This window comes from Tachysurus fulvidraco, chromosome 15, assembly GCF_022655615.1.
Source record: "Tachysurus fulvidraco isolate hzauxx_2018 chromosome 15, HZAU_PFXX_2.0, whole genome shotgun sequence".
Classification (NCBI taxonomy): Eukaryota; Metazoa; Chordata; class Actinopteri; order Siluriformes; family Bagridae; genus Tachysurus; species Tachysurus fulvidraco.
In genome coordinates, this window is record NC_062532.1 from 15,781,998 (window position 1) to 15,805,419 (window position 23,422).

General features: G+C 39.2%; 1 protein-coding gene across 6 annotated transcripts; it reads left to right on the forward strand.

The window, feature by feature from the left end:
* Positions 1 to 2,632: 2,632 nt before the first annotated feature.
* lmtk2 (lemur tyrosine kinase 2) lies at positions 2,633 to 23,400 on the forward strand. Of its 6 annotated transcripts, none has more exons than XM_027139043.2 (15): positions 2,633 to 2,714; positions 3,085 to 3,233; positions 7,298 to 7,431; positions 7,703 to 7,853; positions 8,918 to 8,994; positions 9,547 to 9,665; positions 9,946 to 10,033; positions 13,830 to 13,960; positions 15,742 to 15,826; positions 16,069 to 16,190; positions 17,030 to 17,179; positions 17,276 to 20,171; positions 20,408 to 20,540; positions 20,656 to 20,892; positions 21,283 to 23,400. In XM_027139043.2, the coding sequence occupies exons 2-15, from the start codon at positions 3,134 to 3,136 to the stop codon at positions 21,309 to 21,311; spliced, it is 4,452 nt and encodes a 1,483-aa protein (XP_026994844.1). In that variant the 5' UTR covers positions 2,633 to 2,714; positions 3,085 to 3,133; the 3' UTR covers positions 21,312 to 23,400. The 6 variants fall into 6 exon arrangements, 5 of the variants coding, with proteins under 5 accessions (XP_026994844.1, XP_026994845.1, XP_026994843.1 ...); XR_007137880.1 differs by having other exon boundaries at positions 2,664 to 3,233; positions 21,283 to 22,319; positions 22,355 to 23,400; XM_027139044.2 differs by having other exon boundaries at positions 2,664 to 3,233; positions 21,283 to 21,353; positions 21,531 to 23,400.
* The last annotated feature ends 22 nt before the right edge of the window (positions 23,401 to 23,422 follow it).

The following is a 23,422-nucleotide window of genomic DNA, read 5'->3' on the forward strand; positions in this document are numbered from 1 at the left end:
TATTAAATAAAACTGCTGTGACATAAATGGAATCCAACATTTCATTAGGTGCTGTCGTGTAAAGTTAATCACATTTTATGTGACGAACCCTGCGGTTTGTGTCAGGCTGAAAAATGTTACCTCGTTGTTGTTACCTGGGTGTTATATTAGACAGCAACTTGTCTTTTGAAAATCATATCGCCCATACTACAAAAACAGCCTTCTTCCACCTTAGAAATATTGCCAAGCTGAGAAACATCCTGTCTGTATCTGATGCTGAAAAGCTAGTTCATGCATTCATGACCTCTAGACTGGACTATTGTAATGAATTACTAGGTGGTTGTCCTGCATCTTTAATAAATAGGCTACAGTTAGTCCAAAATGCAGCTGCCAGAGCTCTTACCAGGACAAGAAAGTATGATCATATAACCCCAATTTTATCATCTCTACACTGGCTACCTGTTAAATTTAGAATTTACTACAAACTGCTGCTACTCACGTATAATGGTTTAGCTCCCATGTATCTAACTAGTCTTCTAACATGTTACAATCCTTCATGCTCTCTGAGATCACAAAACTCAGGACTTCTGGTAGTTCCAAGAATATCAAAGTCAAAAGGCGGTAGAGAGTTTTCATATGTAGCTCCCAAACTTTGAAATAGTCTTCCTGATTGTATTCGGGGCTCAGACACACTTTCCCAGTTTAAATGTAGATTAAAAACTCATCTCTTTAGTCAGGTGTACACATAATACATCCCATAATACTGTGCACTATTATATCAGACTTGCAAATATTATGAACAGAAGATATGTTAATCCCTCTCCACAGCTTCTCTCTTTCTACACATCACGATTCATCCAGAAACTGTACCAGCTTCGAACGTCTTCCGTGCGATGAAGATTTTGGACCTCCACTGAGATGAGGCCAACTCAGTGGATTCTGAGGCAATCTAGAGATCTAACAGCTACAGCTACAGTTAGGCTCTGATATCCTAAAAAGACGTGAACTCCATGTGATCTTTTGCATCTATACAACATCTGTCTGACTGTATATTTATAATCACACCCTCCAGTGTCACCCATATGAGGATGAGGTTCCCCTTTGAGTCTGGTTCCTCTCAAGGTTTCTTCCTTACATCTAAGGGAGTTTTTCCTTGCCACTGCTGCCTGAGTCACCTCAGACTTGCTCATTGGGGATAAATACATACACATTGTGAACTAAATCTATCTAATATTAATCTTGAATTTTGCATTCTATTAATCTTTATACTATTCTTTATATTAACCTTTTGTTCTATGTTTATGTTCCATAAAGCTGCTTTGAGACAATGTCAATTGTAAAAAGCGCTATACAAATGAACTTGAATTGATTATTTCCCAATAACAGCACACAACACTTATTTTATTCACGGACTACTTTGTTCAATCAAGTCTGGGCACTCAGAAAGCCATTGCCATCTACCTTGCCCTTGTTTGGCTCCTTGTCTACATGCACATTTCATGTCACATCATGCACATACATCTTCAATTTTTACATCCAGATTGCACCAGATTGCAATAGGTCCTAGGTTTCCAACACTTTCCTGCATCTTTTGGCGATTTGGTACCGAAGTATTTGGGCCTTCAGGACCAGACTGTGTAACAGTTTCTTTCCACAAGCCATCAGACTCCTCAATAACTGAAGTGAACTGTACTGAGCACAACACACACATGCACATCAACTGTATGGATTGCATAGACCTACAACAAATACACCTTCTTCCATTATACATCCATCAAACTGTTTACATGCTGTTTTTCACACTGTTTTAGCTCTTTGCACATGCTGTCTCACATTTAAATTGATTGCTGTTTTGCACGATACTTTACAATACCTTATGTAACTTCTGCTATAATACTGTGTTCGTTCCAGTATTTCTGCACACGCAACATTGATTGAACATACAGTATTTACACTGGTCGGTGCTGCTTCTTTGTATTGTCTTTTGTGTAATGTCGTTTTGCAATGTCTTAATTTTTTTCTTGTAATGTCTTTTGTCCCGCACTGTGTTTTTGTCTTGTCCTGCACTGTCTTTTGTCCTGCACCATCTTTATGTCTTGTCCTGCACTGTCTTTTGTCCTGCATTGTCTTGTCTGTCTTGTCCAGCACTGTTTTTCTGTCTTGTCCTGAAATGTCTTTGTCTTGTTTGTCTCGTCCTGCACTGTTTTTCTGTCATTCTGTCTTGTCCTGCACTGTTTTTCTGTCTTGTCCTGCACTGTTTGCACCAGGTCACACAGATGCACTTTATGTATCTAGGACTAACTTCCTAAGTCCTTATAGCTCTGTCTTTGTTTAATGTAGCACCAGGATCCTGGAGAAACGTTTTCTCATTTCACTGTGTACTACAACAGCGACAGTATATATGGTTGAAATGACAATAAAAGCTTCTTGACTTGATTTCTTCGGTCCCAAAGCACGGATTCGGCTAATTACCAGCCGCACCTTAGTTAATATACAGTAGGTGTGACAAAGCAGGGAAATCCTCACACTGTTCAGGACGGTGCTACTTCACCTTAAGGAACAGGGTTGGTTCACCTGTGCACTGGGTATACAAACTTTTGCACGCTCGGTGCTGCTGTGATCTTCGAGGCAAACCTGTTAGAAGTGGTGCCTTTTTTCAGCCTCGTTCTCTGATTGGCTGAAACACACGGTTACACGTGACGTATCCAGGGCGAACATGGCGCTGGAAAGAGGAGGTGATGCTGTACCGTGTCAACTAACCATACGCTCTTCATTTTCTTTTCGTCCGATAACCGTTTAAATTTTATGAAACCAAAGTGCAGAAATTATGATTCCTCGAGGGATATAACGAGCCTTTATGGTGTTTTAAACAATGAAGGACGACAGCGAGTAAAAAAACCAAAACCCCGCTGTGTACCGGTAACTAGCGTCAGCTCGGGTAGCACCGCTTAGCTGCACTGTTGATGGTCAGGCTAATGCTAATGCTAATAGCTAGCTATGCTAAATGTTTGGGTTCTATTACTACGAGACGAATGTAGACAGAACCGTAGTAGTAGGTAGTTTTACACACAAATGACTCTTTTGTATTATTTACTTTGACATTAGTGTGTCCTAGACGTTTAGAGGAGACTAGTGAGCTAGCCGAGCTGGGACCATGGCTAGCCTCCGTGTGTGGATGTTGTTACTCGGAGCGGCGCTTCTGGAGCTCGGGCAGCTGTACGAAGGCGCGCCTCTTCCGGGTGAGGCACAATCAGGTGAGAAGCTTTAATTTTGCTTAACAAATGTCCCCTAAATAATCACCTGACAGCACGACTAACTCCTACTACATGGACAATAAGTGAGCTAACCTGACAGCAGTGTCAGAGATGTACATTTAGTCGATCTAGCTAGCAACAGTCACGGGTTGTCATTGTAGCTATTTTGCTAGTCATTGACCCTTGTTTGTTTACAGAGGTGCTGTTATTCCTAATCAGCACATTTACCTTGTATTTGACTCATTCATCAGTGTTCCACATTAAGCTACAATCAAGTGACGTAGACTTCTTCATTATCATTTAGTGATTGCATTGCATAGTGATTTATTTTTGCTTTATTCCCCTCTCTGTTCCCTGTTTTGCTGACTGATGTAGAAATTGAGGACATCCAGTCCACACATCACATCATATGATTCATCAAAATTACATATTAAGTTTTCAGAATTGTTTGGATAAATTATAAACTCATACTTGTGACCCACAGATACAGTAATGAGTAACATACTACATTCCAACCTTATCACCTGTGAATGATTTACTGCATGGGGTTAGGGGGTGATCTTTTAGCTAGGCTAGAACTACTGTAAAGTTTGTAGCTGTTTGAGGTTTGAATACCTTTTTTATTTGCGTTCATAAACCAGCTCGATTAAATTCTCAAATCTGATTGTTCGGGACGTGTCGTTTAAACGTGTTTACTCGTAGTACTGACTGTAGTGGCGGGTATAAATCGAATCCCAGGTTCACACGAATTAATGTACTTATTACGTTACTTTCTGTTATGTTAGCATTTCTGTAGTATTCACAGGGAGCTGTTTGGTATAGCAGATGTGCCAAATAATCTAGTGTATCTAATAAAAAGATTCAAAATTTCAAAATATTACAGTGATGTTTTCTTTAAGACTTTTATTTATAATGTATGGAAGGAGTGTCAGGTGTCTTTGTAACGGTCAGTAAATTTTCCATCACTGGAAACTCTTAAGGACAGAAGATTTTCCGGTTGCTTCCTAATGTAAAACAAGGCGTGTGTAGACTACATCACAACCAATAACAGGAAATAACCTGTCTCATGGAAGGTTTACAGCATTAAATGTAATTGTAAATGGCAAAAATTATAAGGTGTCTTATAGTCTTAAAAAGACTTTGGGACTCCTGTTTCACTCAAGGCTGCATCACACACCACTCCATCATTGTTTTTCTTTTCTTTTTTCTTTTATTATTGATTATTTTCCTTACATTGATTTCTTGTCTCTGTAAATGTGCTCGGAATGTGATAAATAGTGATGTGATAAATAGTGTAAGTACTTGCCAGCTATTAAGAACAAGTCATTTACTTTTCAGGATAAGAGTTGAACTGCACAATGACAGGGATGATGTTGGTGATTAAGCGAGGGCAACAGTCAACACTGCTCATTACATTATGGTGCTATGACGCACTGGCACTTTGAGTTATAGTTGTGTCCCAGATGGAGTCATTGCTATTTTACTAGTTGAGCCTGAAGCAGCACAGGATTATGAGAACATTCACGGGTCAGTGACATTAACCTTGGACTTCACGGGATGCTGCTGTAACCTGTAGTCTTTTTTAAATACAACCCTGACAGCTAGTCGTTAGCTATGATTTCAGATTGTGGCCTTGAGTCGAAATGCTTACCCATCTACTGTAAAGTAAATGCTCACATTGGCATTTTTCAGTTAGTTAGTGGTTCCACAATTGTGTATATAACAACAAGACATGTTCTAGATATAGGATTTTCTTGCTTCTCCAAAAACACAGTTTTGTCTCAGTGACATACAACACTCACTCTCGAATCCTATTCAATAGAGAAACATACGGGGTGCTATGACCTTTGTTAATATAACATAATGATGTGTTCAAAAACTGCACCTATATTGCAATGTATAAGTGCATTTGTTGTGAGAAATTTTTGCATGCAGAGAAAGGGATTATATAGAAAGCTGTAATAATAGCTTTTGACAGTTCTAAGAGTGGACAAAAGAGAATAATTACTTTTCTAAAGAGTATTGAAAGTTAAATATTGCGCTTTTTTGAAAAACAGATACTTGGTGGAAAAGCCATGCAGTATTTATAGTCTTTATTACAGCAGTAAAGTAGTTTTTATAGATGTTTGAAAGCTCAGTGTTCACTCATGTGTAAAGAAAATGGTAAAGAAACTCAGATCAGATCAGCTGAAGAGGAAACTGGGCAGGTGTCCACAAACAAATGGCTAGCAAAATGGCACAGTTTCATTAAAAACTACTTATATTATGGCTATATTTGTTCAAGGATCTTGCTCATTTCCCTTAAGTCTATTTTACTGTACTTAATTAGCTTTACGTTTTGTTAGCCATAACATTTTAGTTTAGTTTTTTTTTGCTTAATCTTTAGTCTTCACTAGTCGTCAGCTCTCCACTGATTCTGGTTCTTAATAGGAACTTATGGAGAGTTGATGCTTTGTGCTGTTAATTAATCATGAAGCCAATGAAAGATTTGTATTTTTTCCATGGTGCCAGTTTCAAAATATTTATTTGCTTCTTTCCTTTTATACCACATATGTCTTTGTGACACATTGCACTATGATTGCATTATGACTTGCTCAAGACTGTAACTGATTTACAATCTGGTAAAAGAGCGAAGCTGATGCTGTGTCAGCCAACCTGGCCTTTCTGATGACTAGAGACAAAAATACTGTTAAATCCTCTGGCTCAGACACTGGGTATAAGATACCCAAATAAATGCAGCGAGTTTTATTTATTCCAGAACCTGAACCTTGAAAGAATACCAGATTGGTCATATCTACAGCAAACAGTTGTTTCAATTTGGTGGGATTTTCCTTGAGAGGCCATTACTTTACAAGGAAGCACTGAAGTCCTGTCTGAGATGTGACACATGCACATGCTGCAGGCTGTGTTTCACAGCACTGTGTGCTTTTTCACAAAAATATTATGTGAAGTAGTTGTTCTTTATGTTCAGGCCACAAGAACAATTTCATGAAGGGTGACTATCATAATTAGTTAATCAGTCACTAGCATGTGACGTTTTATGATCTGTGGACAGAATGTTTATTGGGTTGTTGTGCGATCATTTGACATTGATAGATGGCAGTATCTGTGGACACGGAAGTGGACATTTAATACTTCTTAATAGGAATAACCCTGATAGTTTGGAAAGTGGTGTTAAAACAGTGCCTCCTGCTTGAAACAAGTTATATCAATAAAAATTTATCAATATAAAATTCAAATACTTTGTTGGATGCATTTTCAATACCTGCAATGCCTGTTCACTTGAATTTAGGTTCACACACAGTCTCTGAATGATTAATGAACTTCTGCTCATGAACATTTAAGACCAGCACTGTCTTTCCTCTGGATTTGATTTCATGTACTCACTGGAACGTTGGCTATCTGTGGTATCTGTGGTGTTTTTTTTAGTGAACTCTACAAAGGAGGTTTTTCTTTAACTGGTCAGTTTTACTCGAGCCTTAGGTACACATTCTGCATTATAAAAAGAAGTATATGGATATTTTATATTATAAGTCTTAATTCTGTGGCTAGATAAAATAAGAAATATGGTAAATAAAAAAATATGATGAAGGTACTGCTGTATGAAGTACCTGATTCAAGCAGAAGATTTCCTGAACCATTAGCAGGACACATTTGACTGACAGATTGGAGTAACCATCTTCCTGTCATTTGCATATCCCACATTTTGATTATAGTTTACATCGGTTGTGGTGGTGGTCTTTCACCTGTGGATTGGTTGCTATTACTATAACCAGTTTTATACCATCTGATATGTCAATAAAAATGTAGCTGTGTGTATTTCAGCATGTTCACATGTAACCTAGGGGTGCAACTAATGTCAAAACAGGAGTTACCGGCATTTTTATGTTAGGGTTATATACCATTCTTTATTCCTTCTATATATACCTTTCTTTAAAACTATCCCAAGGATTTTGGGTGGAAAGTTATTTTCTTTTAAAGGGAACTAAAATCGTAAGATGCATCAATGAAAGAATAAGCCGTCACTGTTCCTTTTCAAGCTGTTATGTTTTGTGTTGCTTCAGCAGGGGATTTTCCAGATGAACAGAATTTCCCTCTGAATCTTTTGCTGGTTGTGTCTGTGTCTGTCCTGGTGGCTACTGTGGTGGTGCTATTCAACTGCGTAACCTGCTGCAAAGAACGAGAGATCAACTTTAAGGTAGGCTGCATGCTATGTTGACTGGGTCAAAAACCACAACAGTTTCTCATAAATAACTTAAGCCCTGTGTGATTTCACCAAAGCAGTCATTTGTAATTCCCTTTGCAATAAGCAATAGTATTTTGTATACACCTGTAGTCATAAACGCAGCCTTTCAGTATTATTATTCTTGCCATTTCAATTTCACAATTCTATAAATTCAGAATTACAGAACAAACAATCCAAACCAAAATGCAAAATCATAATTTCTGACTCATAATATTTTGTTTAGGAGTTTGAAGACAACTTTGAGGATGAGATTGACTTTACCCCTCCAGCAGAAGACACCCCATCCATGCAGTCTCCAGCTGAGGTGTACACACTGGCTGTGCCACAGGTGCCCATGCCTGGACCTCCACACCTCCAGCTGCCCCGGATAGCAGGTTAGAAGACTGAGGCTAACCTGTCTCTTTACAAAGAGAACAGATTTTATATCCAGCTCATCTCCAATATACATTCAGCAGCAAATAAACCATACTTCTATTTTTCACATCAGCAGTGTGTTGTAATATTTAGCTTAAAGGTCCATCAATCATGCAAAAAAAATGTAACTGTTTTAAGCCTTTTATATTAAAAGTGCTATAAAGGCACCAGATCAATTTGCCCCACTGGGAACGTACAGGCCAGTGTGTAATGTAATATCATCTGGAGGTCTGGTTAGCTATGAAAGAGCATGATTATAGAATTGAGGAAAACAAACAATGTATATGATCATGTCATACATCTGTACCCTCAAAAATCTCCTTGAGGAAAGTATCAGTTATTAGTTATCGTATTGTTACCTCAAGTCATGTAAAATATCTTTTTTTTTTCTTCTAATTTAGATAGTGTCTTCATTTTCTGCAAGACAAGCAGGATTTTGCAAGAAGATTGTGTGTTGTTTAATCCAGAGTTTTGTAGCCAGCTTTCTGTATTTTCGTCAGTGTTTCCACATTCCTGATTCAGAAAAGTGCATGTTAATTACTCTTCTAATTAAAAACATCCTACCTTCAACCAGATCAACAACTGATTTGTGTGGTATAGCAGAGACTTGTAATTACAGCATTGAGGTGTATCATACCTCCGTGGAAAGCATTAAGTTTAAACAGCTGTACCGTTTATTGGCAAACGTCAGTAAGGAGTAGTTTTTTTTTTTTTTTGCTTTTTCTGGTTTTTGAACCTAGTTCTTTGACAAATAAAACACCAATAACATGACGCATCTCTTCGTCCTGGATACTGATTTGTCCATCCCTGACTATGCATTAACAGTTAACATATCGTGTAAACATTTCATTTACTACCATTATATAGATTATATAGACTACCATTAAGTCATACATTTCATGGATTTGAAATGTCATAAGCATGTTACACATATAAATCTGCCAGCTATCATGTGTTAAGTTTTCTCTACTCTGTTAATTAGTTGGACGGATGAATACACTTTCTTTTTGTTTTTGCTTTTTAGACGCCTCGACAGGCCCACATGTAGCGCGACACACTCTAAGTTACATTCAGGAGATTGGGAGCGGCTGGTTTGGCAAGGTACAAGTTCTTCTATTTACAGTCCACACTGTAGGGGCGTGTGTATCTGAAGTGTGCTTACCTCTAGACTCAGCTGCATAACCTTTTCAAACCTCTCCCAGGGAAGAGCAATTTCAGTGATGAAATCGCAAGAATGCACTTGACACACCCTTTCTTTGTGCAACAACAGCTAGCTGTCGTCCCATAGATCACTGCGAATAAGTGGTAGTTTGTTGCAGCTTGATTAAAAAAGTTATATATGAGAGCATGTGGATTTTTATTCAGTGTGTTTCTGTAAGCCAACCTCAAATCCGGTCTGTCAGCATTTGTGCCAGTGAATCAAGACACTGATACTCTCTCTCTCCTTCTACTGGACTTGGACTGGAGTGTGATGTGTGGGAGAGTGTGACATTGTAAATACATTATCATGCTCTCACCTGTCGGTGTGAACTGAGCCATGAAAATGCAAGCATCATTGCTAGAATGCTAGAATTGCTATAATGACTGACAGAATGATGACTATTACAATTTCTTTGATTTTTACAGTACAAAATTTTTTTTTTTCCCGTACAGGTTTTGCTCAGTGACATCTACTCAGACCCCAGCATAACCAGAGTGGTGGTCAAAGAACTGAAGGCCAATGCCAGCTCCAAAGAACAGAATGACTTCCTTCAGCAGGGAGATCCATACAGGTTAGAGCCTTATTCCTTTTCCCCTTATAGTTTTTTATTTTATTCAAGGGAATACAAAAGTCTTAGTATAAATTGGTTTATGTTATTAAATACACTTATTAATGCAGCTAAAACAATTTTTTTATTATGTTTGTATAAATGATAAATTGTCTGTGTGTTAATAGCACCATCTGTCATCCTGTAATATTATTACATTGCTTTGGTAATCAAGGGGTCAGTTTAAACCATTACAAGTAAGACATTAAGGCAAGCCATTTTATTCAAATGTGTGCATTTATAGGGTTCTCCGGCACCCAAATATATTGCATTGCCTTGGGCAGTGTGTTGAGGCGATTCCTTTCCTGCTTGTCTTTGAGTACACTGACCTGGTAAGTTTAACACGTTGTCTTTTTCCCCCCCTAAATTAATCTATTTTAGCAGATTTTCACACATTCTCTTTGTATCAGTATAAAAATATGATGCTTGTTTATTAATGCACTGGTTGTATAATTCCCAACGTATTATTTACTGTCTTGAACTTTGCACCTAGTTTCTGGGTGAAGGTTGATGTATAAGGATGATTCATACGAATGAATGGATGTCTCCTTTCTGTGTGATTTATTTTTCTGTTTTTCTTGACCTATTTATGGACATGCTTCTTGAGCTAGACAGGGATCCGAGATTCATAGCTCCGTGAGGCAGTTCTCTGATTCCCTCATAGCCCAATAAAGCAACGGGCTTCATTTACCGCCACTGTCGCTCTTCCTTCTTGCTGTGCTGGTGCATTTTATTGCCTCGCTTACAAGTTGCTGTGAAACACAGCCTGCAGCATGTGCATGTGTCACATCTCAGACAGGACTTCAGTGCTTCCTTGTAAAGTAATGGCCTCTTAGGGAAAATCCCACCAAATCTAAACAACTTTTTGCTGTAGATATGACCAATCTGGTATTCTTTCAAGTTTCAGGTTCTGGAATAAATAAACTCGCTGCATTTATTTGGGTATCTTATACCCAGTGTCTGAGCCAGAGCTGATTATGTAATGTTATACAATGAGATAAACACTGCTATTAACCTCTGGGGAACCCTTTAAACTTAAAGTGCTAATGACTTTGTAACTTCTCAGTCAGGTAGATAAATAAATATATATATTTTTCCCTTGCTTAGCTGATTTTAGTGCAGTGGCTTTTTATGGCCATGTAAGTGAAAGTTTAACTCAATAAAAAAATCCTGTGTTTTTTGCAAGTTAGTTTAGTTAACATTTTCTTTTAAATTAAAATACTTCCAAAAATATCAAGTAAATGTAATTTTAAAGCTTATTAGATTTAAATGTTAAAAAAAAACAAAAAACAAAACAATGGATGGGTATTGACATTGGCAGATATATAAGGCTTTGGTATCAGCATTGTTATTGAAAAAGAAAAGGGCTTTTTTTTGGTTTTCTTATGCATCATTTTAATCTGCAGATCATGAGCATTAAATGAATAGCGCAAGGAATCACATACACTGGCAGTTGTCATGATAATAGTAGTTGACTTGATGACCATACCACATGCTTTATCCTTCAGTCTAAACAGACCTTTGCCAAATGAAAGCACTGTCTTTGCCACGGTATTCCCTTGGATTGGCTGCAGTTTGTCTCTTGGGCTAAGTGAAGCCAAAGAGGACCTCGTTAGGATGGTGTGAGCTGTAAAGCCCGGTTAGCAGGGTACACTGGGAGCACCTGCCCAGCGGTGAGACACGGCAGCTCTTGGGGCTGAAGTCCTCACGGGCCAAAGCAGGTGGATGGCATCCAGCCAGCCTCTGTGTCCCTCAGGGCCAGCATGAGCTCACTGAGGCCCAGTGTTGCATAATGTATTCTGCATTTTCTATGGAGCTGCTCGTCCCTGAGCTGCCCATCTAGCACGAATTCTGATCTGTTCTGCTCTCAGGCAACCAGAGGGAGCCCAGTGTAGGTACATGTAGCATTAAAGGATGTCGTCCTATAAACCAGGAGGCAATGAGGCAAGAGTTTGAGATATTCCAGATGATTAGCTTAACTTTTTGTTAATGATATGAACGTAATATATAATAATAATCAGCTTATAATCAAAACTGAAAGTGTTAATCACTTTAATATTCTGTATGTTACATCATTACATTACAGCTTACTCTTAATTTTTCCTATTATTCTGTTTAATTTAAACAGTTAATAAATCATAATGAATCCCTTTTAAACTTCACACCTCCTCACAGACGAGGTTTCTTAAAACCTAAATCAAGCTGTATAATCTATATATAAATATATAATTTCCCATGGCATTTTTGTTCTGAGAGTACTCTATGGGTTATTTGCTGTTTGTCACACTGGTAACTATTGGTAACCCTGACTCATAGCATTTTAGACAGAAATATAACTGTGAGGTGCAATCGGAGCAGCTTTACAGAATGCCAGTTGCCGCCCGACTGAGTGACAGTCTCTCCTGTAAAGGCTGTCTTCAGGGGCCGCTGTGCACGTTTGTATGTAAGCATGTTCGTATGTATGGCAACACACGCATGTGTATGTACTGAGGAATTTACGACCACGGAATGTCATTAATATATATTTATATATTGCTTTATATTATATGAAGGGAGTAAAATATGTTGTATGTCATTCTTATAATCGATGCTTATGGTTTAATGCGTTATAAGCTACAGGATTATGAAATTGCTCGGAGTAATTTAGCATTTAGTGTTTATGGTATGTTTATTAGCCCTTTGGTTTTTGGCTACAGATTAGAGTGGTGTAGAATTTCCACACCGGTGTAGTATTCCCATTAACACAATCGTTTAGCTGAGAAGTTGAGTTGATTTGGCAGTTAGCAGATCTTTGGTATAAGTAATGTGCTAGAGTCTAAACTACAGCTGAACACTGTTTATGCGTTTGCCCTGTCTGTTGTTGACAGAAACGTGTGAGGAGTTGTTGACAGTGAAACAAGATTTCACTCAGTGAAGCATTATGCACATGCAGTTATGCTAACTACTCACAGTTTCTCTCACAGTCAGCCATCAATGGCTCTGTAATTACGTCAACCTGTTTATTATCAACTGTATCCACTTGTACGCCACGTGTACGCCACGTGTTATTTAATGAGCGTACTCTGCTTGAATGCGAGGCAACATGTTACAAGATGCATATGGCACCATATGTGGACTATTATATATCTATAAGAATAAGGAGCATCGCTGTGTTATCGGGCAGTCCTGGAAAGCAGCTGAGCCTGCATGTAAACAAAGCTAGCCATCATTCCTTGAGCCAGTCCCAGGCTTGACAGTTTTGCTGAAAGATTCTAATGTATTGTATATGGGTGTAGCAGTGGGTGCAGTGTCGCTGCCTCTGCATTCTGTGGGTGACAATTTTGACCTTTAAAACCAGACTCCCCCAACAGCAGGTGTTTAAGATTTGCATGTTAAAATCACTGTTCTGTTATATTGCCAGGAGTATGTAGGTTTTTATTTCCGCTCTCATGGTAAAAATGTTGCTCGATTACAGCTTGTACGCAAAAAATGACCATTTACCATCGTTATTATATTCAACCAGAGGGTCATTTCTACGCATTTAAAATGGATCATATTACAAAATTTATTGTCACTATAATTTAATGTATATTTAAGGGGTACATTTAATTTCATGTTAAGTTATATTTGCAAAATGTTTACATTTCTAATATTGTGATAATTCTCAGAGGTTTTATGATTTTGCATTAATTAGTTAATACATAATCAAATGGTTTAACCCTGGCTTATTTCCCTGCTGGCACCAGAAGATGTCTGAGCTGCTCTCGTCTCCTAAACTGGTCTTTTGCCTGTGGGTCCAGAAACCTGACCCAGAGGAACAGCCCCAGAGCATGCAAGCCAGTCTGACCACTGCTCTTTTTATTTTTAAATTGCTGTGACACAGCATATAGCATACTCCATTAAACTGCCTTTCCCTTATTTGGTTCTTGTCCCTGTGCAGCAGTAAAAGTAGCTGTACAGAGAGCGATTGCTGCCCCTCAGTGGCCAACTCTAAGTAAAACACCTGCAGATTTCACAGTGAATACTTTGTGCAGTCTCAACATATGAGCAAGTGGACTTTTTAATTCTATGTGAGTGAATGTTTCTTGTAGCAGTGCTGCAGTGGAATCAATATGCATTTATAATGTCTGATTTGTGGTTGCTGTGCAGGGAGATCTGAGAAGCTACGTTACTCAGCACGAATGGCTGTACAGGAATGGAGAGCTGCTGCAGCTGCAGAAGATGGCCTGTGAGATTGCTGCTGGACTTACTCACATGCACAAGCACAACTTCCTGCACAGGTTCTTTTTCTATTCCTGACCCATTCACACAGTCAGAAAACACATACAACTTGTGGTACAATGAAGTGACACAGACAAGTGACCTCCCCGTTACATATTTTCCATTGTATCTTAACCTTTTTGGAAAAAAATCCCAAACAAACAAAAAGGTTAATTTCCATTAAAGGCATCGTTTCACTTAAATTTTTACCCAGCATGGTGTCTGATGAAAGTAAGGCTGGGGCTGTCTTTTGCATGCTCAGAATACATGCAAAGGAGTCCAATTACACAGCTCCTAGGGATTGCTGGGTGTCATCTGTCGTTCTGCACAGAGACCTGATGATTCTGCAATTTGAATGTAAACGGATCCCTTTTATATTTTGGGGGTGTGTGTGTGTTGGGCAATGGTTGTCACCACTACAACTTATCACAGAGATTATTTAAGATTTAGAAATTAAGTACTGTGTACTGGCGAAAAATATGGCTCTTTGCTTTTTGGATACAAAGTCGATTTACTGCAAGAATCTGCTTGCGAATCCCACAGGGGCTACTGCTTTACGTCCGGCTTTAGTGATGTGAAAGGGAAGCCGTGTAACAGGAACCCCAAGCAACTTAAAAGATCGCACTCTTTCCTCACAACTACAGGCTGATGAGAGAGCAACAGGTAGCACCAGTTTAACTACGAAATAGTCATTCTGAATAGTTCAGGAGGATTGGAACATCTTTGGATATTCAGGTTCATTGGAACCGCTTTGCAGTTATTTGTCTACTGTCTTACAGGCTGTATGCAAACTGAGCAGTAGTCCTGCTTAGATTTGCCATGTATGACCCAAAAAAATGCTTTATGGCTTTTATGTCTCTATGTGACTGTATAATCGTCTGTAAGAAGGACATTTGACACGGGCAGAATACAGTGACTGAAATGTCAGTACGTTTAACTTACACTCGTTTCAGTGGTCCTGACAGCAGCCCCTCACAGTTCAAGCGAGGACCACTAGTGTCAGCGATGTTTTTGCATCGAGGTGAAAGAGTCTCTTTGCAATCCTGGAACTTGCATTTAGAGACAGTGGCAGAGGCAGACTGTAATCAGAGCCCCAATGATCATAAGAGCTCACGCTGAATGAGCCACCATATGTCTCCTTACCTTTCTGAGCATAGTTCTTCCCTGGGAACAATATGATGGTGCTGCATGAGTGAGAGAGAAAAGTTCCAGCATCAGCGATTTTTACTGGGAAAGTAAAAGCTCAAATGTCCTGCGTGCCATATTTTTGGTTGCCTAGAAACCACATTGTTTAGGATGACCGTTTCAGCTACAAGATGATGTAAAAGATATTGACAAAAAAAATATTATTTGAGTCTGAGTCATTGTCTCGTAATTGTCTTTCTTAGCTTGCAAACGGTTTGAAGGCTTTGCTCTGGGCTTTGTCAGTGTTTTCACATACCGCGGTGTACATAATGTGGGATGTGGTAGCTCATCGGTTACGGTGTTGGTCAACAGGTTTAGATTTTGTATCCCTGGTCCACCAAGCCACCAGTGCTGGTTGTATAAAATGAGATAAAAATGTAATTCGCTTTGGATACGGGTGTCTGCCAAATGCCACAAATGTATAATGTACTCAGTAAAAAAATGTTTTACCAACAGCAGCTTGCACCCCAGCATCATGTAGTGTAGCATTGTACATGTTTTGAATGGCTAGTTAACTGTTTATGGTGTGCCATTTTAAAGTTTTGCTAAATTGCGAGTGTGAAGAACCTCTAATTTGCTTGACAATTTCTGTTTTTTGTGCTTTCTCCTTTTACAGTGATTTGGCCTTGAGGAACTGTTATCTTACAACAGACATGACTGTCAAAATAGGAGATTATGGCATTGGCTCCTCAAGATTTAAAGTGAGTTTCTCTTTTCTCCTCAAGACACACACAACCACAGGACACTATAAACTTAGGCACTTTAATATTCACAATTATATTTAGCCCCATTTGATTTTTTTGTAACATTACTATTATATTATAAAAGCGTAAATGTGTAACATTTTTTCTTGAATTTTTCTTTGATGCCACAAGGATATTTTGGTTGAATATATGTAACCTCGATTTATTTTGAACTGCATATTTGGTGGTCTTATTTTTAGGAGGACTACATCACCACAGAGGAGGACCAGTGTGTAGCTTTGCGTTGGCTCGCACCGGAGCTCGTAGGTGAATTGCACGGAGGTGTGATAACATCCGAACAAACTAAGCCTGGTAACGTTTGGTAGGTATTTTTAGCGTACATTACTTGTGGGCATCACTATTTTCATTTCTACCACCACACGGGGGAAGTCGTGGCCTAATGGTTAGAGTGTCTGCCTCGTAACCCTAAGGTTGTAGGTTCGAGTCTCGGGCCGGCCACGACTGAGGTACCCTTGAGCAAGGCACCGAACCCCCCAACTGCTCCCCAGGTGGCGCTACATAAATGGCATAAATGGTGTGGCATAAAGTGTAAAGTGTGTGTGTGCGTGCATAAAGTGTGTGTGTGCGTGCATAAAGTGTGTGTGTGTGTGGCATAAAGTGTGTGTGTGCGTGTTTGTGTGCACTTTGGATGGGTTAAATGCAGAGCACAAATTCTGAATATGGGTCACCATACGTAGCCGTATGTCACAGCATTTTCACTTTCACACTGTTGTATCAGAACGTGTTCACTGCTAGGTTTACATTAACACCCTTGTAACAATTCACTATCGTTTATGCAGTAACAAATTTCAAGGGAATTGGATATCACTGCTTTAAAAAAAAAGATTTTAAATTCAGGATGGATGGCTTTCTGGTTACATCGTCACATGATGCTACAATTTCTGACTCATAAACATAAACTGAGAGGACAAAACAGGCTGGGGAATTTTGACTGGACTGTTTCAAAGCTGTGACTGTTCCACAATATTATATGGTACTGTAAGTGGTTAGAAAAAGTACAATGTGTAATTCATCTATGAATATCTACATTTATATTTTAGTTAATATTTGAGTTATTATTTAGTAGTGTCACTGATGCATGTCAGTACTATAGCTCAGTGTTGCAAAATTTCAGTAGTGAAAATAGAATTCTGTTTTCAGGGCTTTGGGTGTGACCTTATGGGAACTGTTTGAGAGGGGAACACATCCTTATACACATCTGTCAGATAAAGAGGTACTTCACCATGTCATCCGAGATCAACAGATCAAACTCCTAAAGCCTCACCTCGATCTACCTTACTCAGAAAGATGGTAAGTCTGTCACAGCTGTCTGTGAGTGGAAGAATGTATGTGCTTTTCTACAGTTTTGTTTAAAATTGAGGCTAATTTCATTGAAATATTTTGCAGGTACGAGGTACTGCAGTTTTGCTGGCTTCCTGCAGACAAAAGGGCCACAGCTGAGGAGATTCACCGGCTGCTCACCTACCTCCGGATGCAGGGGCAAAAAGAAATCGAAGACGACTTTGAGCAACGTTGGAGCTCTCTGAAGCCTAATCCTACCGCCCGGCAGACTACTGTCAGCCATTCATCCTTCCCCATATTAGAGCAGTTTGACGATGGCCGAGAACCGGATGAGTTACTCACTGTGACGGAGACGAGTCATGGTCTAAGTTTTGAGTATGTATGGGAAGCTGCAAGACTTGACCACTATGACAGCCACACTCGGTCTTCCATGGAAACAACTCTCAACTATCACAGCATGTTCTTTCCAGTGCCACAGCAAGACATCCAGGCTCACTTTCCCGAGACTAAACCAGAGGCCGAAAGAGTCCCAGGGACCTTGCCAGTGTTTGATGCAAGAGAGGGACACTCTGGGAACGAGTACTACATTCAGTTAGAGGAGCAAGATGAAAGTGTCCTTGGAGTCATGGATAGTCAGAGTGCTGAGGGAGCAACTGCTTCAAACAAGGAGCAATACTTCATCTTGCAGGACGTCAAGTTAGACGAGTCTAGCACAGATGCAGATTTCTTTCATCAGAGCATAGACTCTAAAGACTCGTTTCTTCAAGACAGCCATATATGGTCCTCAAGTGAACATGAGAGTCCTTACCAAGCAGACATTTTCAGCGAGAAAGATTCAAAATCAGAGGAACCTCATTCTTTCAGAAGTGGTTTCATGGAGCTTCCTGAGATTCAGACTTTTCATGGAGACACCAAGGGCACAATGGAAAATGAAAGTCTGAGCACTTCTTTCTTTGGTATAGAAAAAGAAGCTGTTCATTCAAGAGACTTTGATGGAGGGAATGCAGATGTAATAAAGCTTCTAAACACAGAGAAACTGGTTGACAACTTTGTATTCCTAAAAGAAAACAGCCTAATTAAAGAGAGCTCTGTACTTCCAGAGTCCAGAGACATACAGGCAACAGATGTAGCGCTAAGCCTGTTTGATGATGTTGATGCTGCAAATAATTTGAATGGTACTGGTGACTCCTCAGAACCTGTAGTAACGTCTGCACAGCTTAGGGAGGAATTCTTGGACTTGGTAAATCCAATTTTAAGAGATTTCCTATCACCTTTAAAAGAAAGTGAAACACTGGTGCCTTCAGATATATTCTCATCGGAAGAAACCTGTAGCAACCAGATGCCAGAAATCACTGGCTCTTCAAATAAGGAAACTGATCAATTAGATGGCTGGATTTATTCTGAGTCTACCTCTGAGAGCGCCAAGATCGCTGTTTTAAATCCGACCAATAGTCATCAGTTTAATGATGAATTTGCCACCACAGACAATTTGTGCACAAATGCCAATACCTCTGGCCTTGAAGAATGCCTCACTGTCTCTGAGGAGAACAGCCAGGACAAAGCAATTGTAGTAGAGTGTTCTAATCAGAAGAGCCAGCTCTCTTCTCCTGTAGATGAATCTTCAATAGTAGATAGTGGTATAACTGAAGGCTTAACAAGTAGTGACTCCTTCAGTGAAATTCTTTCAGATGGGGATGTTCTCAGCAAAATCGAAGAGGCTCCATTACAAGAAGCTCAGGAAGAATGTTTTGTGGACAACCATGTTTCTCAGGATACATCCTCACCATTGATCTTAGACTCTTGTTTGGACCAGATCAGCCAGGACAGCCTTCTGGAGGACAGCATTTCATTTACTTTACCAGTTCTTGGGAATTCAGCAGAAACCCCTGATTCGTTAGAGAGGTTAGAGATGCATAGAGAGTTGGGGCATGGGAAAACTCTGGATCATTTCAATCATAAGCTCCAACCACCTTACAGACCTGCAGACAGTGGATATGAAACAGAGAACATTGAATCACCCGAGTGGAATTCTCAACCAAGCACAGACGATGTCTCAGAGGAAAATGTAAATACTGCTAAAGAAGTGCATGCTGCTGCCACGCTGACTCCTCCAGAAATAATAGTGTCTGAAGTGGACAGTGTACCTGATGTTCAGGAAAATGGAGATGGTCTGCACCAAGAAATTGGTGATGCACCTGTTGGTGGAAGCTACAGAGACTCTGCTTACTTCTCTGACAATGAAGAACTGGATAAGAAGAGCGACGATGTCAGCGGTGGAACTCGTGTTGATGCATCTCCTTGGGTTGGGAACGATCATATGAGTGCGTCAACAGAAAGGCATTCATCTCTCCCAGAAACTGTAGCATCTGATGATCAGCAAATACATGTTGGTCCTAAAATCGATGCTGGCGTAAAGGCGTCCAGACAGAACGTCTTGAGTCAAGAAGACGACTCGGATGAAGAAAAGCCAGCATCTGATCTAACTCGGAAAGAAGAGCGGTTGGAATCCTTCTCTGAACTCTTAACATATCCACCTCATTCCAGTTTTAAACCTGAAGCTCATGAAGACACATTCTCTACCTCAGTAACGCCTTCAGCCGAAAATGTAGTCCATGCAAAACTGGTGAGGACCTATGGGGAAGGCCCAAAGAAAAAGGAGCCTGATATGGAAGGAAGATTCCTTGGAAAGCTAGAAGGAGCTACGGTGACTGGAGGTTCAGAAGACGGCATGGAGGCTGATGAGGAGGATGAGAACAGTGATGATTCAGACGATGACATGCGTGCATACAGACTGCACAGCTCCAGCTCGGAGAGCGAGGATGACGTCGAGCATCCTGTTCCTGTAATAGTGTCCGACAACAGCAACGCCTGCAACCTCAAGAGCTTGTTAAAACCTAAATCGCTCCAGATGGATAAATCCACAACAGCATCGAATATTAACACAGAAAACAGAAGAGCAGTGTCCTTCTTTGATGATGTCACCGTTTACCTCTTTGACCAGGTATAATATATATAAAATACACACACACACAAATATATCATTTCTTGCAGGGAGTTTAACAGTAGGCAGTTTCACGACAGGGTTATTACATATAATAAAAATAATAGAAAGACTAATAGAAAGTCACACCACCACACACAAAAACTAGCTACAAAGAATTTAAAAGTAAAATACAAATTGATTAGAAATGTGTTTTTTTTGCACAGTGACCAAAAATCTAATTCCTATCCAAACAGGAAACCCCAACAAAGGAGCTTGGAGAGCATATCTCAGGCTCCAACAGCCAGGTGTCTGAGTTTAGCAGCCCGTCGGCCTCCTCCAGTTACCTAAACAGATTTCCCAACTCAGAAAGCTCCACAGATGAAGAAGGTAACGGCAGTGAAGACAAATTCATACATAAATCCTTATGATCTATTAGTAATGTTTGTGTTTGCAAAACATTTCCTTAACCTAAAGTCCTGAAAAATATAACTTTGCTTCACAGGTGGTGCATTCGAGTGGGACGATGACTTCTCTCCAGACCCCTCCTTTCTAGCTAAGTCAGGAAGTGATCAGACTTCAAACAAGGCCACGACAGCATACTTCTCCCCTCCCCCTGCAAGCCGCTCCTCAGAGCAGAGCTGGAGCAGCTCCACCACGTACTCCCGCTTCTCCATCTCTCCAGCAAACATCGCCAGCTTCTCCCTCACCCACCTCACAGACTCGGACATCGAACAAGGAGGTGAGACGGTCACACTTGCGGGTTAACATTCAGCCAGAAGAGCAAAGAAACATGGGGTCTCATGACTCAAGCTAGATAAGACCTAGTGTGTTCATAATGAGTCACAGCAGAATTCACAAGAAATATAGTGTTAGTCATTCATTATCATTTATTAGTCTCTGGTACTTGCTTCGAATCTAATCATTAATTGGTGACTGCTATATTATATACACCACACATTAAATTAAAGTTATTAGCTATTCGGTGAAACTTTGTAAATCTTGTCTAAAAAAAAAAAAAAATAGGCAGATTTGCTAAAAGCCTGATAAATGAGGCCCAATATTTGCCTTGGATTTATGTAATATTGCGAATCTCTGCCCATGATAATCTGTCTTGGTTTCTTTTGCTCAGGAAGCAGTGAAGATGGAGAGAAAGACTGATGACTTGTTTGTATGCAGTATTTGGGCTAAAGGACACATTTTGTAAGTGTTAATGAGAATTTAGACACTTGCCTTGAAGGCTGTGATGAGCTTCTCAGGCAACGTTACTGAAGAAAAACTGCACAATCACAGAGTAAATCACTGGCATCGACATCCTCTATTTTTGTTCTCTTCTTACACTTCAGGAGATTAAGCATTATTGTCTTTGACCCCTGATAGTGATCTCCATGCACCGCCTGAGTCTGTGGAAGTAAAGGAACCTATCATGCTCGACATGCTTTAAGTCTTTAAAGCGCTTCCTGAATCATTTCTCTGTTCTCTCTCTCTCTCTGTGTGGATATTTCATATAAGTTTTGTTGACATTTCCACTGGACGGCTGAGCCGATCTTTTCACAGATCACGGCCAATAGGCTCCTGCACCGTTGTGCAAACTTTCTCTTACGGTACTTGGCTTTTAGATCGAAAACACTACATTTTATGTGCTGAACGTGTCATAATTATCTGTTGTTAAGAACTAGCTTTTGAAATAAGAGCAGCACTCACAGCTAAAGATATTTTTGCACAAAGTTTTGACTGTACATTTTCTAATGGTGGCCTACAATTTATTGTATCTTAAGCAGAAACCTGTCGACTTTGTCGTGTGATGAGAAACATGGTGGGATGATTACTGAAATTAAGTTAACATTACAAAATTTTCTAAAAGGACAGAGGTATGTAGTGTGTCCGTTTGGCTAAATGCTCATCGTGGCTGTTTGTGTCAGGATTTTACTATTAGTCCAGTGCTAGGAACATCCATATCCATACATACAGGGAGGTAAGGTGCATCATTTTCCCCTGAAGAGTCTTCTAAAACACACACACTTGTCAAACTGGGCAGTATCTCACACTAACAGCATGTTGATTATTATTCATTTGAATATTTTTTAATATTTAATTAAATTTTTTTTTAATGCAAAAGTCACAAGAGGAAAAAAAAATAATATTTCAAAAGTATTTGAGGATCATGCGGTCTGCAGATGTATTAAATATGAGGAAAAAGAGAGAACTTTGAAACTCGGACAGTTTTATCATTTCCTTCATTTTTTTATGCAAACGAACCAAACTTTTTCAAGATGGTGGAAATCCGCTGAGCAGCTAACTTGTATTTTTTTTTCCCCTGTAGGTTTAGATTGTATGATGTATTTAATCATGTCACTGTCTGAGTTTTCATCCATCATGCCTTCACCTAGAATGTAATATAATTATGAAACACTTTCATGAGAAACTTCCAGAAATATTAAGAACACTTTAATGATTGGTATTTAAGAACTTCCGATAGTTATACATATATTTTACTAAATGCCCTGGTGTTACACTACAGAGAGGCTGACGAACAGATGTTAAACGTTTCATACTGTATTTTCCTTACGTATTATTACTACATTTAAAATCGGTTAAATCAGCCAAATATTCTTTAGTAAAGAATTTCCCTTCATTTGGTATGTGCATGGTTTTGAACTCGTTTAAATAAGCTACGGAATCGAACCGAATTGTTGAAGTGTATGAACGTTTTTGTTGTTTATGGAATCATGAAAAGAAAGACACGAGGGAGTATGCAGAAGATAATTACTTTTGTAATTCAGTAAAGTAAGCTGTGTGTTTCAGAACGATGTACGTATTACCAGCACTCTTTTAGTTGATCTTGAAATTTTATTTAAGGAAATCTGTTGGTTTTATTTTGCAGTATATACATTTGCTTAATCTTGCACATCTTGAAAGTGTAACTTAATGTTGAGCTGTACGGATGTATATAAATGTTATTTCTGTCTGTAAATCGGGAATGATTGATGTACTAGGGGTAAGATAACATTTTGTAATTTAAAGCTAAAGTGCGACATATCACAGTCTAAAACATGATCAAAAATGGTTTCATTTGAAGTAAGTAAAAAAAAATGGAGAAAATGCAGGTCATGTCCTTATACTTGTAAATTTTAAAAATGTGGATATTTTTACTTCATATTGATGATCATGCTTAATGTAATTGAATGAACTGTTTATAAATAATTACACTGTTTATTATGGAAATAAATTAAAAATGACCTTGACTTCACTTGAATGTATTTTATCATCAA